Below are 20,459 nucleotides of genomic sequence, written 5' to 3' on the forward strand. Positions count from 1 at the left end.
GGTAGTGGTGAGTTTGGGATTTTATGTGCACCTTCTCTATTGCATACATAGCTCTTCGTTCGTTGTTATTTCAGACTTTTGTCATATAATGAAGCGTGTAGACTATGTTTGTAGAAATAGTGGCCTATTATTAAGCAATAAGGCCCGAGGGGGTGCGGTATATGACCAATATCCATGGCTGATCCGGGAGGAGGGGAGCAGCGACGGCCAGGTAGGTCAGTGGGGATTGGTTGATCAGTGAGGAGGGGAGGAGCGATGGCCAGGTAGGTTAGTGGGGATTGGCTGATCAGCGACGAGGGGAGGAGCGACGGCCAGGTAGGTTACTGGGGATTGGCTGATCAGTGAGGAGGGGAGGAGCGGCGGCCAGGTAGGTCAGTGGGGATTGGCTGATCAGTGAGGAGGGGAGGAGCGACGGCTAGGTAGGTCAGTGGGGATTGGCTGATCAGTGAGGAGGGGAGGGGTGACATATAGGTAGGTTAGTGGGGATTGGTTGATCAGTGAGGTGGGGAGGAGCGATGGCCAGGTAGGTTACTGGGGATTGGCTGATCAGTGAGGAGGGGAGGAGCGACGGCCAGGTAGGTCAGTGGGGATTGGCTGATCAGCGTGGAGGGGCGGAGCGACCGGCAGTAGGTCAGTGGGGATTGGCTGATCAGTGAGGAGGGGAGGAGCGATGGCCGATCAGTGAGGAGGGGAGGAGCGATGGCCAGGTAGGTCAGTGGTTGATCAGGGAGGAGGGGAGGAGCGACAGCCAGGTAGGTCAGTGGGGATTGGCTCATCATTTTACATTTTTACATTTTAGTCATTTAGCAGACGCTCTTATCCAGAGCGACTTCCAATTAGTGAGTGCATACATTTTACATACTGGCCCCCCGTGGGGAGGGGTGGAGCAACGGCCAGGTAGGTTAGTGGGGATTGTCTGATCAGTGAGGAGGGGAGGAGCGATGGCCAGGTAGGTCAGTGGGGATTGGCTGATCAGTGTGGAGGGGAGGAGCGACTGCTAGTAGGTCAGTGGGGATTGGCTGATCAGTGTGGAGGGGAGGAGCAACAGCCATGTAGGTCAGTGCGGATTGGCTGATCAGTGTAGAGGGGAGGAGTGACAGCCAGGTAGGTCAGTGTGCTGGTGCGTCGCCCGTCTCTTTCTGTGAAAGTGTCAGTGTGTGGCGTGGTGTTGTGCTATGCGTGTGCCACGTCTCAGTGTCTGTATTCATCAACCAGGTTTCCATCCAACATTCTTGTGTGAGTTAAGTACATGCCGGATAAAACGTGTCACAAGAGCCTGATGGAAACAGAAAATGTGTCGGTAAACTTTCCAAATGTCGACAACAAAACTAAATACGCAAGACAAGGTGGGATCTTTTTGTGTCTGTAATATTAATTATAAGAGAAATGTCGGTGGCAACGCTTTTAATGCGCAAATATTGATAATATCGAAGTAAACTTTGAGTCACACGACTCGTCAGGAAAGCATGCAGTTCATTAGGCTACAGATGAAATAAGTTATCATGAACTAAGCTAAGGACCCTGGGACTAAACACCTCCCTCTGCAACTGGATCCTGGACTTCCTGATGGGCCGCCCCCAGGTGGTAAGGGTAGGTAACAACACATCTGCCACGCTGATCCTCAACACGGGGGCCCCTCAGGGGTGCGTGCTCAGTCCCCTCCTCTACTCCCTGTTCACCCATGACTGCATGTCCAGGCACGACTCCAACACCATCATTAAGTTTGCCGACGACACAACAGTGGTAGGACTGATCACCGACAACGATGAGACAGCCTATAAGGAGGAGGTCAGAACCTGGCCGTGTGGTGCCAGGATAACAACCTCTCCCTCAACGTGATCAAGACAAAGGAGATGATTGTGGACTACAGCCCCATTCTCATCGACGGGGATGTAGTGAAGCAGGTTGAGAACTTCAAGTTCCTAGGTATCCACATCACCAACAAACTATCATGGTCTAAACACACCAAGACAGTCATGAAGAGGGCACGACAAAGCCTATTCCCCCTCAGGAGACTGAAAAGATTTGGCATGGGTCCTCAGATCCTCAAAAAGTTATTCAGCTGCACCATCGAGAGCATCCTGACTGGTTGCATCACCGCTTGGTATGGCAACTGCTCGGCCTCCGACCGCAAGGCACTACAGAGGGTAGTGCGTACCGCCCAGTACATCACTGGGGCCAAGCTTCCTGCCATCCAGGTCCTCTATACCAGGCGGTCAGAGGAAGGCCCTACAAATTGTCAAAGACTCCAGCCACCCTAGTCATAGACTGTTCTCTCTGCTACCGCACGGCAAGCGGTACCGGAGCGCCAAGTCTAGGTTCAAAAGGCTTCTTAACAGCTTCTACCCCCACGCCATAAGACTCCTGAACAACTAATCATGGCTACCCGGACTATTTGCATTGTGGTGTCGGGGTGCTTTGCTGGTGACACTGTCTGTGATTTATTTAGAATTCAAGGCACACTTAACCAGCATGGCTACCACAATATTCTACAGCGATATGCCATCCCATCTGGTTTGAGCTTAGTGGGACTATCATTTATTTTTCAACAGGACAATGACCCAACACACCTCCAGGCTGTGTAAGGGCTATTTGACCAAGAAGGAGAGTGATTGAGTGCTGCATCAGATGACCTGGCCTCCACAATCACCAGACCTCAACCCAATTGAGATGGTTTGGGATGAGTCGGACCGCAGAGTACAGGAAAAGCAGCCAACAAGTGCTCAGCATTTGTGGGAACTCCTTCAACACTGTTGGAAAAGCATTCCAGGCGAAGCTGGTTGAGAGAATGACAAGAGTGTGCAAAGCTGTCATCAAGGCAAAGGGTGGCTATTTGGAGATTCTCAAATATAAAATATACTTTGATTTGTTTAACACTTTTTTGGTTACTACATGATTCCATATGTGTTATTTCATAGTTTTGATGTCTTCAGTATTATTCTACAATGTAAAAAATAATAAAAATAAAGAAAAACCCTTAAATGAGTAGAAGTGTCCAAACTTTTGACAGGTAGTGTACATATTACCTCAATTACCTTGACTAACCAGTGCCCCCATTTAATGGAAACACATCTCTGGTGGGAGTCATGCGGATTTTAGAATAGTCTCCAATTGGATGGAAACCTAGCTACAGACTCACATTCAGACACTTAACTTTCACTGTGTCAGGGAATATGGCTCTGCACTGGATACATTATTGATAACCACACACACACACACAAGGTCGTCAAGTGTCTCACAAAGTATCAATGTACCTAATTAACATAGTTTGCTGACATACTGTCTGTTGAGAGACTCGGGTGAATATAACTATTACTCAGATCTCTCCTAGGATGTATTCACTAGGAACCGAACGAAAGCAAACGATACCAAACCGGGAATTTGGCCAATAAAAACGTTTTGCTACGGTATGCACTAATGATAATACACCCTTGTTCCTCCTCCTTACAGGACCCTGACTATGAGGACATCAAAGCAGAAATAGAGCTGGAGGAAGAGGAGGAAAATAAGCGAGGAAGGAAGGAGGACAAGAAATGCCCGAAAGAGGAGAAGAGAGCGCTTTACATGTTGCGCTTATATTTCTGTTCAGTATAGATAGAGTTTAGTTGAATCAGTCAGTACTTCTGAAGGATTTAATGATTTACTGCTGTCATATTCATGTCTAGATTTTCAAATACATTTTTGTAAAACCACTTCTCGAAATGTTTGTTAACTGAACCTATTTACAATGTGTTCAAACTGTAAACAATGTACACATTCCCAAATAAAGGATGCAGTTGTAGTTATTTTATGCAATATTGTCTTTTTAATTTATAAGTACACATTACAACAAAAGAGATGAATACAACAATTTGTTTGTGCTACAGCAACTCATATTTAAATATTAGTGAGACAAAAGTGGCCATCCTCCCTATCAAAAGATAAGCTAAAACTCTATTAACTTAAAATGGATAAGTTACGTATAGCAGTTGTATCATTGAAATATCACAGTACACAATAAGGCACATTCTTTCTATTGGACTATAACAGTGCGCGTGCCTGCCTGTCTATTGTTACCCATGAAAAGAGGACGTTTTGAAAGGAAAGGACACTTGTTACGCCACCTTAAAATAAGAATTCCTTTAAACAGGAATAAATGACATCTTTTATTAAAAAGGTTCTAATATCAAATGCAGACAATAGCAGCTGTCTATCTTTAAAACACACCCTTGTGTCAGCTAACTTGTAAACAGTTATCTTACTCTGTGTTTGATTATATTGAAGGGAGGGATTAGCTCTGGTCCAAGGCGTTATTAAGGCTCGCTAACACTAGCAAGATGCACTAACGCCATGGACCAGAGCTAGGGAGTGAGTGATGATGATGATGATGTCTCTTTATCACACTACAAACAAGAAGGAAGTGCACATAAAGTATTGACGTACGATCAGACATTATTGTCAGCCAATGGAAAGGGTTATAGCTCCCTGTTTGTCATATTTCTCTCGGTAAATGCATATTCAAGACAATATAACAATGAATAAATAGATCAAACATATTTACTGTGTTTACACCTCCTGAAAGAAATAATCCCAGTTCCGATTGTTTTATGAGTGCATGTTTTAAACGTTATAAACCAAAGACCAGAGAGAAACAATGTCAACCGCCGTTCTTCTCTTTGGTTTGTTCACAGTGCAGTAAGAACTGGACGTATGTACAGTGAGGGAAAAAAGTATTTGATCCCCTGCTGATTTTGTACGTTTGCCCACTGACAAAGACATGATCAGTCTATAATTTTAATGGTAGGTTTATTTGAAAAGTGAGAGACAGAATAACAACAAAAAAATCCAGAAAAATGCATGTCAAAAATGTTATAAATTGATTTGCATTTTAATGAGGGAAATAAGTATTTGACCCCTCTGCAAAACATGACTTAGTACTTGGTGGCAAAACCCTTGTTGGCAATCACAGAGGTCAGACGTTTCTTGTAGTTGGCCACCAGGTTTGCACGCATCTCAGGAGGGATTTTGTTCCACTCCTCTTTGCAGATCTTCTCCAAGTCATTAAGGTTTCGAGGCTGACGTTTGGCAACTTGAACCTTCAGCTCCCTCCACAGATTTTCTATGGGATTAAGGTCTGGAGACTGGCTAGGCCAATCCAGGACCTTAATGTGCTTCTTCTTGAGCCACTCCTTTTTTTGCCTTGGCCGTGTGTTTTGGGTCATTGTCATGCTGGAATATCCATCCACGACCCATTTTCAATGCCCTGGCTGAGGGAAGGAGGTTCTCACCCAAGATTTGACAGTACATGGCCCCATCCATCGTCCCTTTGATGCGGTGAAGTTGTCCTGTCACCTTAGCAGAAAAACACCCCAAAGCATAATGTTTCCACCTCCACGTTTGACGGTGGGGATGGTGTTCTTGGGGTCATAGGCAGCATTCCTCCTCCTCCAAACACGAGTTTGAGTTGATGCCAAAGAGCTCCATTTTGGTCTCATCTGACCACAACACTTTCACCCAGTTCTCCTCTGAATCATTCAGATGTTCATTGGCAAACTTCAGACGGGCCTGTATATGCTCTTTCTTGAGCAGAGGGACCTTGCGGGCGCTGCAGGATTTCAGTCCTTCACGGCGTAGTGTGTTACCAATTGTTTTCTTGGTGTGACTATGGTCCCAGCTGCCTTGAGATTATTGACAAGATCCTCCCGTGTAGTTCTGGGCTGATTCCTCACCGTTCTCATGATCATTGCAACTCCATGAGGTGAGATCTTGCATGGAGCCCCAGGCCGAGGGAGATTGACAGTTATTTTGTGTTTCTTCCATTTGCGAATAATCGCACCAACTGTTGTCACCTTCTCACCAAGCTGATTGACGATGGTCTTGTAGCCCATTCCAGCCTTGTGTAGGTCTACAATCTTGTCCCTGACATCCTTGGAGAGCTCTTTGGTCTTGGCCATGGTGGAGAGTTTGGAATCTGATTGATTGATTGCTTCTGTGGACAGGTGTCTTTTATATAGGTAACAAGCTGAGATTAGGAGCACTCCTTTTAAGAGTGTGCTCCAAATCTCAGCTCGTTACCTGTATAAAAGACACCTGGGAGCCAGAAATCTTTCTGATTGAGAGGGGGTCAAATACTTATTTCCCTCATTAAAATGCAAATCAATTTATAACATTTTTGACATGCGTTTTTCTGGATTTTGTTGTTGTTATTCTGTCTCTAACTGTTCAAATAAACCTACCATTAAAATTATAGACTGATCATTTCTTTGTCAGTGGCCAAACGTATAAAATCAGCAGGGGATCAAATACTTTTTTCCCTCACTGTATGACAGGTCTGTATTGTAAAAACCTCGTATATGAATCACAAAGTCAACTGAATCTTTAAAGTGTGAGGCACAACGACTGTGTTTCAACCCAACAGAGATAGTCAATAGAGAGAAAAACTAAGACCCAAACGAGAACTCAAGTACTGGTATTTACAGAAAAAAAAAATCACACACGATCACAACAACAACAACAGACTAAAGCCACAATGACAACAAATATAAGAAGAACAACGATATAACCTTGCACTTCAAACAGTACAAAAATAACATTGTTCTCATCCAAACTTAATTCAATAAATAGATAGATAAAGATTTGGGTGGCTCCTACAGCTCATCTTTGGGGTTGATGTTGAGGCTCGTGTCCCACTTTGATTGGCTGCTCTGGTTGTCCAATGCCTGCACCACCTCATCAGCCTGTAGACGCTCCTGGAGGAGAGAGAGGGGTGGGGGGGGGGAATAATGTATCATGATATAAACATATTCCTAAATATATAGCAATAAACATCTTCCTAAATATATAGCAATAAACATCTTCCTAAATATATAGCAATAAACATCTTAAATATATAGCAATAAACATCTTCCTAATCAAATACCAACAAAAAATCTTCCTAAATAAATACCAATAAACATCCTCCTAAACAAATACTAATAATCATATTCCTGAATAAAAAGCAATAATAAACATGTACATAGCATGATGTACTATCCTCTATATGTGTGACTATGGAAGACATAATGATAGATGGGGTCATCATGACAGTTTACCAGTTCTTTGAAGAGGGGGTCCAGGGTGAACCACAGGGCCACGGCACACCTCTGCCCCCTGGTGACGGCCCTCACCCCATGGGGGTTCTCCCCTCCAGACGAGAAGCCCACCATACGACCACACTGTGGCTTCACCTGAGCCTGGGGGAAGAGGAGGGGGAGAACATGGTCAGTACTGACTGTTGTTTTGGGATCACATTGGATGTGGAAAACTCCAACTTTATATAGACTAGGTTCCAAATGACAGAAACTTGCCAAGCAAAAGTACAAAGAAAGGGTAAGATAGTAATAAGATAAAAATGTCAGGAAATACTGCCACCAAAAATGTCCATTCTCAGGAGAGGACTCACTGTGACTGTTTTGGCATCCATTTCTGTGAAGATGAACTCCCCTCCCTCAAAGTCTCCATTCAGGTACAACAGAGCACTGAGAACACAATGAAAACCATTGGAGATGTATACTAGCCATGCCTATTGAACACTAGATAATGGTATAGTATGGTGACATTGGTAGCATGAGTAGATTTCAATGTATACTGAACAAAAATATAAACGTAACATGTAAAGTGTTGGTCCCATGTTTCATGAGCTGAAATAAAAGATCCCAGAAATGTTCCATATGCACAAAAAACATATTTCTCAAACATGTTGTGCATACATTGGTTTACATCCCTGTTAGTGAGCATTTCTCATTTGCCAAGATAATATATCCACCTGACAGGTGTGGCATACCAAGAAGCTGATTAAACAGCATGGTCATTACACAGGTGCACCTTGTGCTTGGGACAATAAAAGGCCACTCTAAAATGTGCAGGTTTGTCAAACAACACAATGTCACAGATGTCTCAAGTTTTGAGGGAGTGTGCAATTGGCATGCAGACTGCATGAATGTCCAACAGAGCTGTTGCCAGATAGTTGAATGTTAATTTCTCTACCATAAGCCACCTCCAACATCGTTTTAGAGAATTTGGCAGTACGTCCAACCGGCCTCACAACCGCAGACCATGTGTAACCACGCCAGCTCAGGACCTCCACATCCGGCTTCTTCAACTGCGGGATCGTCTGAGACCAGCCACCCGGACAGCTGATTAAACTGAGGGTTTGCACAACCGAAGGATATCTGCATAAACTGTCAGAAACCGTCTCAGGGAAGCTCATCTGCGTGCTCGTCGTCCTCACCAGGGTCTTGACCTGACTGCAGTTTGGCGTCGTAACAGACTTCAGTGGGCAAATCCTCACTTTCAATGGCCACTGGCACGCTGGAGATGTGTGCTCTTCACAGATGAATCCCGGTTTCAAATGTACCGGGCAGATGGCAGACAGCGTGTATGGCGTCATGCAGGCGAGTGGTTTGCTGATGTCAACGTTGTTGAGTGCCCCATGGTGCCAGTGGGGTTATGGTATGGGGAGGCATAAGATACGAACACTAATCACATTTTATCGATGGCAATGTGAATGCACAGAGATACCGTGACGAGATCCTGAGGCCCATTGTCATGCCATTCTTCCGCCACCATCACCTCATGTTTCAGCATGATAATGCACAGCCCCATGTCGCAAGAATCTGTACACAGCTGCTGGAAGCTGAAAATGTGTCAGTTCTTCCATGGCCTGCATACTCACCAGACATTTCACCCAGTGAGCATGTTTGGGATGCTCTGGATCGACGTGTACGACAGCATGTTCCAGTTCCCGCAACTTCACACAGCCATTGAAGAGGAGTGGGACAACATTCCACAGGCCACAATCAACAGCTTGATCAACTCTATGTGAAGGAGATGTGTCGTCTGTAAAATCGTTGAAATTGTTGCATGTTGTGTTTCTATTTTTGTTCAGTGTAATTAGGAAGCAGCTTAGCCTTGGACCAGAGCTAAGCCTAAGATGCATTATAACTACATTGAAACCTATTCACTGGACCAGAGCTAGGTATAAGCTCTAACCTGTAGTCTCTGTAGGTGTAGGCTGGTGGTTCTTTCCAGCACTCATTGGCCTCTGGGTCTAACAGACAGTTGTCAGCGTGGATAGGATGGCTCAGGTCATTTCTATGGTCCTGTTGCCCTGAACCAAACAGAGATCAACTTTATAAACACCAAACAGAACCAAACGAAGACAAACTTTACTAACCACAAAACCGCACAAAACATAGACTAAGTTTACTTAACCTACACAGAGCCAAACTAAACCAAATGTGACTAAACCTACATGCTCAAACTCACAGTCACATGATGTTCAAAGTTATATGACACTATAAGGAAAGGTTGATAAGGGTCAAGTTCCTGGCTGACTACATTGCAGATGCATGCCAGATCTTACAACGCCTGGATTGGTATTTAACATATCAGCTAACCACATCATATGTCATAGCCATCTGATGCTCGACAGCACCGTCGATGACATGGAACGCAACAATTAGTTGATGCAATGCAATGCCTACAAATCTAGTCGGGCAGGAACTCAACCACAGATATATTGATACCATAATCAATGGGCATGTTTGAGAGCATCAATTATGTGATGCATTGTGGGTAAATTGTGACTGATGTACAATAAAGAGAAGTTATGTATGATGCAAGGTGATTTGTAGATCAGTCATTTAACAGATGCCTGCAATGTCAAACAAACCCTCTAGAACAAGACATTGTCACTGGAAAATTGGCTCACCTGTGATGGCAGTCACTGGGAAATTGGCTCAACTGTGATGGGAAATTGGCTCACCTGTGATGGCAGTCGCTGGGAAATTGGCTCAACTGTGATGGGAAATTGGCTCACCTGTGATGGCAGTCCGGCACACCAGGTGTGTGTAGGAGAAGTGAAGTGTTGAGTTGAGCAGGAAGTAAGACTCGATGATGCGCCTGGCCCTCTCGCTGACGTCATAGAACAGACGAGCGCTCCTCAGAGGGACACGGCCTTCATAGCCATACTGAAGGTAAAACACAGTAGAAACATGGTAAAACACAGTAGAAACAAAACAGTAGAAACACAGTAGAAACAAAACACAGTAGAAACATGGTAAAACACAGTAGAAACGCGGTAGAAACACAGTAGAAACAAAACACAGTAGAAACACAGTAGAAACAAAACACAGTAGAAACAAAACACAGTAGAAACACTGGAGAAACAAAACACAGTAGAAACAAAACACAGTAGAAACACTGGAGAAACACACTGGAGAAACACAGTAGAAACAGTAGAAATATGGTAAAACAGTAGAAACATGGTAAAACATTATAAAGATGGTATAAACATGGTTGAAATATTCACTCTGCATGTTGTCTGATAAGGAACTGAAAATATTCTCTCGTTGCCTACTAAGGTACTGAAGGAGTGACTTTTTGATAACTTCAAGAAAATAATTAAGTGTTCATACTGTAATCATTACTATCTGGTTTCAAACTGAGGCTCATTTTATCTCCTCCAATGTGTCTCTCTGTATAGACGCTTGCTTACCTGCAGTGCTTTCAGCACAGTGGCTCCCTCAAACTTTTCGTTGGGTGTGTGAGGAGACATCTTCCCTCGGTATCCATCTCCTGCCATAGTGACAGTCTGTAGACCAAACACAGAGACGCGTAAACCCCTGCACTCATGACAATGATAATGTGTCAATGACTATGTAAATGTAAATACATGTTACAACACAAATCAAATGCAGGTTTATTGGTAGCTTACACAGTTTATCAGATGTTATAGCAGGTGCAGCCACATGCTTATGTTACTAGATCCTAACAATGCAGTAAAATGTCAAACAAGTTCACAAATAATAAAATAAAGAAATCTTGACATATCGGAACGAATACAATTAAACTAAATAGCACTGTAACAGTAATCCAAATGATATCTATACGTACAGTGCAGTCCGTAATTATTGGGACAGTGAAGGATTGTTTATTATTTTGGCTCTATACTTCAACATTTTGAAATCAAACAATGACTATGAGGTTAAAGTGCAGACTGTCAGATTTAATTTGTGTATTTTCATCCATATCAGGTGAACCGTTTAGAAATTGCAGCACTTTTTGTACATAGTCCCCCCATTTTAGGGGACCAAAAGTATTGGGACAAATTCACTTATATGTGTATTAAAGTAGTAAAAAGTTAAGTATTTGGTCCCATATTCATAGCACTCATTGACTACATCAAGCTTGTGACTCTACACATTTGTTGGATGCATTTGCTGTTTGTTTTGGTTGTGTTTCAGATTATTTGGTGCCCAATAGAAATGAATGGTAAATAATGTATTGTGTCATTTTGGAGTCACTTTTATTTTAAATAAGAATAGAATATGTTTGTAAACACTTCTACATTAATGTGGATGCTACCATGATTGCGGATAATCCTGAATGAATTGTGAATAATGATGAGTGAGAGAGTTACAGACGATATATCATACACCCACCAAAATGCTATCTTCCCCTGTTATTGTAATGGTGAGAGGATAGCATGTTTTGGGGCTATGAAATTTGTGCGTCTGTAACTTTCTCACATCATTATTCACGATTCATTCAGGATTATCCGTGATCATGGTAGCATCCACATTCATGTAGAAGTGTTTAGAAACATATTCACGAGTGAATTTGTCCCAATAATTTGTACAAAAAGTGCTGTCATTTCTAAACGGTTCACCCGATACGGATGAAAATACCCTCAGATTAAAACTGACAGTCTGCACTTTAACCACATAGTCATTGTTTGATTTGATTTTCAGTATAGAGCCAAAAGAAGAAAAAATGCTTCACTGTCCCAGAAATTACAGAGGGCACCGGATGAATTTACACAATATATACTAGGAATGATATGTACAGCAGCACATATATTATAGTGAGCAATGTCAAGAATCCAGTACATAAATAAATATGTGGTGTGTATAAACAGACAACTAAAATGCAATGTACAGTGGTAGAAATAATAGAAGGAGCTATGTGGAGAATACACTATTTAAATACACAGTACAAAACCCAATGGAAAAAATTGATAGAATTGCAGGAATTTAGCTTCCGGACCAGAGTCCAGAATATAAATATGTACCCTATATATACAAAAGTGTGTGGACACCCCTTCAAATTAGTGGATTCGGCTATTTCAGCCACACCCGGTTGCTGACAGGTGTATAAAATCGAGCACACAGCCAAGCAATCTCCATAGACAAACATTGGCAGTAGAATGGCTTTACTGAAGAGCTCAGTGACTTTCAAAGTGGCATCGTTATAGGATGCCACCTTTCCAACAAGTCAGTTCGTCAAATTTCTGCCCTGCTAGAGCTGCCCTGGTCAACTGTAAGTGTTGTTATTGTGAAATGGAAATGTCTAGGAGCAACAACGGCTCCGCCGGGAAGTGGTTGGCCACACAAGCTCACAGAACGGGACCGCCGAGCGCTGAAGCACGTAGCTCGTCTGTCCTCAGTTGTAACACTCACTACCGAGTTCCAAACTGCCTCTGGAAGCAACGTCAGCACAATAATTGTTAGTCGGGAGCTTCATGAAATGGATTTCCATGGCCGAGCAGCCTCACACAAGCCTAAGATCACCATGCGCAATGCCAAGCTTCGGCTGGAGTGGTGTAAAGCTCGCTGCCATTGGACTCTGGAGCAATGGAAACGTGTTCTCTGGAGTGATGAATCACGCTTCACCTTCTGGCAGTCTGAAGGACGAATCTGGGTTTGGCGGATGCCAGGAAAACGCTACTTGACCAAATGCATAGTGCCAACTGTAAAGTTTGGTGGAGGAGGAATAATGGTCTAGGGTTGTTTTTCATGGTTCGGGGTAGGCCCCTTAGTTCCAGTGAAGGGAAATCTTAATGCTACAGCGTACAATGACATTCTAGACGATTCTGTGCTTCCAACTTTGTGGCAACAGTTTGGGGAAGGCCCTTTTCTGTTTCAGCATGACAATGCCCCGTGTACAAAGCGAGGTCCATACAGAAATGGTTTGTTGAGATCGGTATGGAAGAACTTGACTGGCCTGCACAGAGTCCTGACCTCAACCCCATCGAACACCTTTGGGATGAATTGGAACGCCGACTGCGAGCCAGGCCTAATCACCCAACATCAGTGCCCGACCTCACTAATGCTCTTGTGGCTGAATGGAAGCAAGTCCCTGCAGCAATGTTCCAACATCTAGTGGAAAGCCTTCCCAGAAGAGTGGACGCTGTTATAGCAGCAAAGGGGGGACCATGATTTTGGAATTAGATGTTCGACAAGCAGGTGTCCGCATACTTTGGTCATGTAGTGTATGTATGTGAATGGTGTGTATATACAGTATGGACAATATGTGAATAGAAAAGGTGTGTACAGCAGTAGTTATATAGGATGAGCCTTGACTAGAATACAGTATATACATATGAAGTCTCTGGGTCCCAGCTTTGATGCACCTGTACTGTCTCTGCCTTTTAGATGGTAGCGGGGTGAACAGGCTGTGGCTCGGGTGGCTGAGGTCCTTGATGATCTTATTTGCCTTCCTGTGACAACGGGTGCTGTAGATGTCCTGGAGGGAAGGCAGTGTGCCCCCCGGTGATGCGTTGGGCTGACCGCAACACCCTATGGAGAGCCCTGCGGTTGCGGGCGGTGCAGTTGCCGTACCAGGCGGTGATACAGCCCGACAGAATGCTCTCAGTGGTGCATCTGTAGAAGTTCATGAAGGTCTTAGGGGCCAAGTAAAATTTCTTCAGCCTCCTGAGGTTGAAGATGCGCTGTTGCGCCTTCTTCACCACGCTGTCGTTGTGAAGGGACAATTTCAGGTCCTCAGTGATGTGTACGCCGAGGAACTTCTCCACTGTGGCCCCGTCGATGTGGATGGGCTCTCTATGCTGCGTCCTGTAGTCCACCATCAACTCCTTCGTTTTGTTGACGTTGAGGTTATTTTTCTGGCACCACTGCACCAGTGCCCTCACCTTCTCCCTGGAGGCTGTCTCATCATTGTTTGGTAATCAGACCTACCACTGTTGTCGTCAGCAAACTTGATGATTGAGTTGGAGCCGTGCGTGGCCACGCAGTCGTGGGTGAACAGGGATTACAGCAGGGGGCTGAGCACGCATCCCTGTGGGGCCCCCGTGTTGAGGATCAGTGTCAAGGAGGTGTTGTTGCCTACCTTCACCACCTGGTGTCGGCCCGTCAGGAAGTCCAGGACCCAGTTGCACAGGGAGGAGTTCAGACCCAGGGCCATGAGCTTTGTAATGAGCTTGGAGGGCACTATGGTATTGAAGGCTGAGCTGTAGTCATTGAACAGCATTCTTACATAGGTATTTCTCTTGTCCACGTGTAATAAGGCATTGGGCAGTGCAATGACGATTGCGTTGTCCGTGGATCTGTTGGGACTGTATGCGAATTGTAGTGGGTCTAGGGTGTCGGGTAAGGTGGAGGTGATATGATCCTTAACTAGCCTCTCAAAGCACTTCATGATGACAGAAGTGAGTGCTACAGGGTGATAGTCATTTAGTTCAGTTAACTTTGCTTTATTGGTTACAGTAACAATGGTGGACATCTTGAAGCAAGTGGGGACAACAGACTGGGATAGGGAGAGATTGAATATGTTCGTAAACACTCCAGCCAGCTGGTCTGCATATGCTCTGAGAACGCAGCTAGGGATGCCTTCTGGGCCGGCAGCCTTGCGAGGGTTAACACGCTTGAAGGTCTTACGTTGGCCACAGAGATCGGGAGCACACAGTCCTCGTGAGCGTCGGGGGCCCGCGTCGGCGGCACGGTGTTGTTTTCCTTCGAAGCGGGAGAAGAAGGTGTTTAGCTCGTCTGGGAGCGAGGCGACAGTGTCCGCGACGTGGCTGGCTTTCCCTTTATAGTCAGTAATTGTCTGTAGTCCCTGCCACATACGTCTCGTGTCTGAACCGTTGAATTGTTACTCCACTTTGTCCCTGTTCTGTTGTTTTGTCTCTTTGATTACCTTACAGAGGTCATAGCTGGTCTGTTTGTACATGTCCATGTTCCCAGTCACCTTGCTATGGTTAAATGCAGTGGTTTGCACTTTCAGTTTTGTGCGGATGCTGCCATCTATCCACGGTTTTTGGTATGGATAACTTCTAATCGTCACAGTAGGAACAACATCCTCTATGCACTTCCTGATAAACTCAGTCACTGTGTACACACAGTGTATACATCGATACTATTCCCATTGTACATATTATAAAATTAAAAATAAGTATTACATTCACATAAAATCTACTGTTTAATATCAGTTCTCTTACATGGGCTAGGTTTTTGAGCTCAGCGCACTCGTCCACAGACATGACATCATCCAGGAGAACCCTCTGAGTTCCGTTCAGGGCCTGTGAGTTCCGGACCAGCTGCACACTGTCATACAACAGGGGGCCTCCTACAGAACACACACACCAGTACAGATGATTAGGAAACGTGTTAACCCCTCTTTGCCCCCCCCCTAAAAAAGGAACTCATCCAGCTTTCAACTTACTCTTAACGGTTGTCATAGTAGAACACAAAAGGTGCAATTTCGAAATTGGGTAGTGCATCATCAGTTTTCCTTTTGTCATGTCAGTCACTGCATACCTTAGAGAGCTATTTATAAAATGTTCAGATCAACTAGCCCATGTCAGCTAAGTTTTTTATCCCATAGATTTTGTTGAAATGTTTGAGTCAGTCAAATATCACATGAATACACAGACATGGCAAAATGTATAGAATTGCAAGAAAATTAGCTTAAAAACGGCAAAATGTTCTCTGCACCCCATGACAAAATATGTAGAATTGCAGGAAATAAGCTTTAAACCTGCTAAATGTTCTCTCTGCCGACAAGAGGGGTGTGAACAGTTTGTGTCATGAACAGAAATAGACGTGGCGCACGTGTGTGTGGGGGGGGGGGGGGGGGGTTGGAGTGAAAAGGCTTGGGAACCCCTTCTCTATGGGAACCCCTTCTCTATGGGAACCCCTTCTCTATGGGAACCCTTCTCTATGGGAACCCCTTCTCTATGGGAACCCTTCTCTATGGGAACCCTTCTCTATGGGAACCTCTTCTCTATGGGAACCCCTTCTCTATGGGAACCCTTCTCTATGGGAACCTCTTCTCTATGTGAACCCCTTCTCTATGGGAACCTCTTCTCTATGTGAACCCCTTCTCTATGGGAACCTCTTCTCTATGGGAACCCCTTCTCTATGGGAACCTCTTCTCTATGGGAACCTCTTCTCTATGGGAACCCCTTCTCTATGGGAACCCCTTCTCTATGGGAACCCCTTCTCTATGGGAACCCCTTCTCTATGGGAACCCCTTCTCTATGGGAACCCCTTCTCTATGGGAACCCCTTCTCTATGGGAACCCCTTCTCTATGGGAACCTCTTCTCTATGGGAACCCCTTCTCTATGGGAACCCCTTCTCTATGGGAACCTCTTCTCTATGGGAACCTCTTCTCTATGGGAACCTCTTCTCTATGTGAACCCCTTCTCTATGGGAACCCCTTCTCTATGGGAACCCCTTCTCTATGGGAACCCCTTCTCTATGGGAACCCTTCTCTATGGGAACCCCTTCTCTATGGGAACCCCTTCTCTATGTGAACCCTTCATAGTTCACTTTTGCTTTCCACTTATCGACAAATGGTAAAATTTTGAGGCATTACCTTTTTTGCTTATGTCTTTGTCAACTCTAATTTAATAATTCCAATACATTTGAGCAGTTGTGAAGAGAACAGAGGATGTCGTCGTACCTTCTCTAAGCTCCTGTGGTGGGGCCAGGGTGAAGTTCTTCTTCTCTGATATGGGTACGTACTCCATCCATCCATCAGTACCAGAAGGGATCCTGCAGGGGGAATGGAAAAACAGAGTATGGTCAGTACATATGGTTCATTTAAATAAGGCTGAGACCATCACTACTGCTGAAACACACCTTTCTTTGCCTCTCGTCATTTTGCCAAGGTCTTTTATATGGGAGTAACTACGAGACTAGTGAGATCATATAGGCTGCCATACTGGAAGTATCCAGTAGATGTCAGTGCTATCTTAACAAAGTATTGCAGTTCAAAGTACCACATGTTGAAGTGGTCTATGTAAAACGCATCATCATATCTTTGTAAGCTACACAATTAATTTTTGTAATATTATACAGGCCTTTTCATATAACTATTGAACATTTCCAAGGGGATATTTCAGGGCTTGCTCACCTGTTAGAATCCTCTCTGCCACCTGTGCTGGTCCAGTAATGCTACAACATAAGGTAAAACACTGACAGATCAGAATATTTCCACAATATGGAAATGATGCAGATCCAGCACCAATGGTTATCCATCATGGCCACCAGGTGGTGCTGTGTACTGAGGGAGTAATGGTGGAACTACCAGGCACCTGTTACTGTACTACATACTGTATGAATCTCAGAGTGTCTCAGAGTAGGAGTGCTGATCTATGATCAGCCCTCCTCCATCCATTCTATCTTATTCATGTTGTAATCTAAAAAGTAAAACTGATCCTAAATCAGCGCTCCTACTCTGAGACGCTTCATACATACAAGTTTTAGAGACAGCCCAAAGAGTTCAAATAAGAGGCTACGTTGCCATTGGTCATCATTGTACTACTCACCCCCTCTGTAAGCTCCACGTGCATGTTCTCACTGCCGACCATTAGTAGCTCAAGCTCCTGCTTATGGCGCCTCAGGTACCACTCAGCCTTCTGGAGACAGAGACATTGGGCTGTAAAATCTCCGCAGGTAAAATTCATTTTGACTAGCTACTGAATCTCCCAGGAAGACCATGTGCCTAACCACTACACATCTGTAGTACTACACCACTGTACGTACGTACATCCCTACCCTAACACCTCTTCCTTTTCAGCAGCCAAGCATCCTACAGGCCTTACCCCAGTGAGGGGCACCATCCTCTCCTCTCCTCAGTGATGGACCCAATGGACTGTGCTATATTGCCCTCTCTCGTGGCATTTCACAGATTAGCTTTTTACTTGTTCTTCCTGGCAGGGCCGCAGCCTGCTAGGGAGAACTGGAACGCAGCCTGATGCCTCTTAAGCATGGACCAGAGCTGAAAAAAAAGGCTTGTCTTGGACTTCCATTATAGTAGTTGGGAGTAGGAGAGGAGAGGGGGAATGAGGGAAAGACGATCTGCAATAGACGAAAAGGAGCGACGCTATGTTTTGAAACCCGAGCAGCCAGTAGCGTTTGTGGTGGCCAGAAAAATCCTATTTTCACCCGTCATGCAAACAGCTCCTACATTGTTTCAGTGAGTTTCTGTGGGCATTGGGACATGATTTCCCTGTTGCTGAAAGGTCTATTTGGCAGGATGGCAGACCACGGCTCTCTACTGCTCTATGCTGACTAAATGAGGTCCCCGAGTCCTCAGAGAGAGAGAGGGAGAGAAAGAGAGAGAGGGAAATAGAGACAGATAGAGAAATAGAGAGAGGGAGGGAGGGAGGGAGAGAGAGAGAGAGAGAGCGGGAGAGAGAGTGAGTGAGAGGGAGGGAGAGTGAAACGAGAGAAAGAGAGCGGGAGAGAGAGAGGGGGAAGGAGGGAGAGAGTGAGACGAGTAAGAGAGAGAAGAAGGGGGGAGAGGGAGGGAGAGATGAGAGAAAAAGAGGGAGAGAAGGAGATGAGACAGAGAGAGAGGGTGAGAGCAGGAGAGCGAGAGAGAGAAAGACAGAGAGACAGACAGAGAGAGACAGAGAGAGACAGAGAGCGAGAGAGCGACAGAGAGAGAGAGACAGAGAGAGAGAGAGAGATAGAGAGAGAGAGAGAGACAGAGAGAGAGAGAGAGAGAGACAGAGAGACAGAGACAGAGAGAGACAGAGAGAGAGAGAGAGAGACAGAGAGAGAGGGTGAAAGCAGGAGAGCGAGAGGGAGAAAGACAGAGACAGACAGAGACAGGGAGACAGAGAGACAGAGAGAGACAGGTAGAGAGAGAGAGAGGGTGAGAGCAGGAGAGCGAGAGAGAGAAAGACAGAGACAGACAGACAGGGAGACAGAGAGACAGAGAGAGACAGGGAGAGAGAGAGAGAGGGTGAGAGCAGGAGAGCGAGAGGGAGAAAGACAGAGACAGAGAGAGATAGAGAGAGACAGCGAGAGCGAGAGCGAGAGAGGAGAGAGAGACGGAGAGAGAGAGATGGAGAGAGAGAGAGATGGAGAGAGAGAGATGGAGAGAGAGAGAGGGGGGAAGGAGGGAGAGAGAGAGACAGAGAAGGAGAGAGAGAAGGAGAGAGAGAGAGAAGGAGAGAGAGGAGGAGAGAGAGAGGAGAGAGAGATAGCGAGAGAGAGATAACGAGAGAGAGCGGGAGAGGGAGAGAGCGAGAGAAAGAGATGTACAACGTAAAACACCAAATAATGCATGCAGAGCAGAATTATCAAAATCCAGAAAAGAGCCGTTAAATTCTACAACCACCTAAAAGGAAGCCATTCCCAAACCTTCCATAACAAAGCCATCAGCTACAGAGAGATGAACCTGGAGAAGAGTCCCCTAAACAAGCTGGTCCTTGGGCTCTGTTCACAAACACAAACAGACCCCACAGAGCCCCAGGACAGCAACACAATTAGATCCAACCAAATCATGAGAAACAAAAAGAGAATTACTTGACACATTGGATAGAATTATTTTTAAAAACAGAGCAAACTAGAATGCTATTTGGCCTTAAATAGAGAGTACACAGTGGCAGAATACCTGACCACTGTGACTGACCCAAACGTAAGGAAAGCTTTGACTATGTAGACTCAGTGAGCATAGCCTTGCTATTGAGAAAGGCCGCCGTAGGCAGACCTGGCTCTCAAGAGATGACAGGCTATGTACACACTGCCCACAAAATGAGGTGGAAACTGAGCTCCACTTCCTAACCTCCTGCCAAATGTATGACCATATTAGAGAGACATATTTCCCTCAGATTACACAGATCCACAAAGAATTTGAAAACAAATGAAATTTTGATAAACTCCCATATCTTTTGGGTGAAATACCACAGTGTGCCATCACAGCAGCAAGATTTATGACCTGTTGCCACAAGAAAAGGGCAACCAGTGAAGAACAAACACCATTGTAAATAAAACCAATATTTATGTTGATTTATTTTCCCTTTTTTATTTTAACTATTTGCACATCGTTACAACACTGTATATATATATATATATATATATATATATATATAATATTACATTTTTTTATTGTTTATTTCACTTTTGTTAATTATCTATTTCACTTGCTTTGGCAATGTAAACATATGTTTCCCATGCCAATAGAGCACTTAAATTGAAATTGAAATTGAATTGAGAGGGAGAGAGCGGGAGCGGGAGAGAGCGAGAGAGAAAGAGAAAGAGAGAGAGCGGGAGAGAGAGAGAGAGAGAGAGAGAGAGAGAGAGAGAGATGGAGAGAGACAGAGCGAGAGAAAGAGACAGAGAGAGAGAGCGCGAGAGAGAGAGAGAGAGAGAGACAGAGAGAGAGACAGAGAGAGAGAGAGAGA

The 20,459-nt window shown here is 44.7% G+C and overlaps 1 protein-coding gene across 4 annotated transcripts in view; it reads right to left on the reverse strand.

Annotated features, from left to right (window-relative positions):
• Positions 1–3,789: 3,789 nt before the first annotated feature.
• Positions 3,790–20,459, reverse strand: part of LOC311137687 (prolyl 3-hydroxylase 2-like) — a 127,056-nt gene continuing 110,386 nt past the window's right edge. The window contains exons 6-16 of one of the 4 annotated variants that reach the window (XR_014613964.1): positions 17,592–17,681; positions 17,177–17,217; positions 16,724–16,815; positions 15,257–15,384; positions 10,517–10,612; positions 9,839–9,989; positions 9,010–9,127; positions 7,421–7,496; positions 7,071–7,211; positions 6,447–6,728; positions 3,790–4,276 (exon numbers count right to left, since the gene is read on the reverse strand). Coding sequence is in view for 2 of the 4 variants with exons in the window: in XM_084172226.1 (XP_084028352.1) it covers positions 6,627–6,728; positions 7,071–7,211; positions 7,421–7,496; positions 9,010–9,127; positions 9,839–9,989; positions 10,517–10,612; positions 15,257–15,384; positions 16,724–16,815; positions 17,177–17,217; positions 17,592–17,681 (1,035 nt within the window). In the remaining 2 variants the exon portion in view is untranslated. Of the gene's footprint in view, positions 4,722–5,801; positions 6,729–7,070; positions 7,212–7,420; positions 7,497–9,009; positions 9,128–9,838; positions 9,990–10,516; positions 10,613–15,256; positions 15,385–16,723; positions 16,816–17,176; positions 17,218–17,591; positions 17,682–20,459 lie in introns of those variants that run through there. The other 3 variants (XR_014613965.1, XM_084172227.1, XM_084172226.1) reach the window with 3 other exon arrangements.

The sequence above is a fragment of the Coregonus lavaretus genome (genome assembly GCF_964263955.1).
Source record: "Coregonus lavaretus genome assembly, chromosome: 11".
NCBI lineage: Eukaryota > Metazoa > Chordata > Actinopteri > Salmoniformes > Salmonidae > Coregonus > Coregonus lavaretus.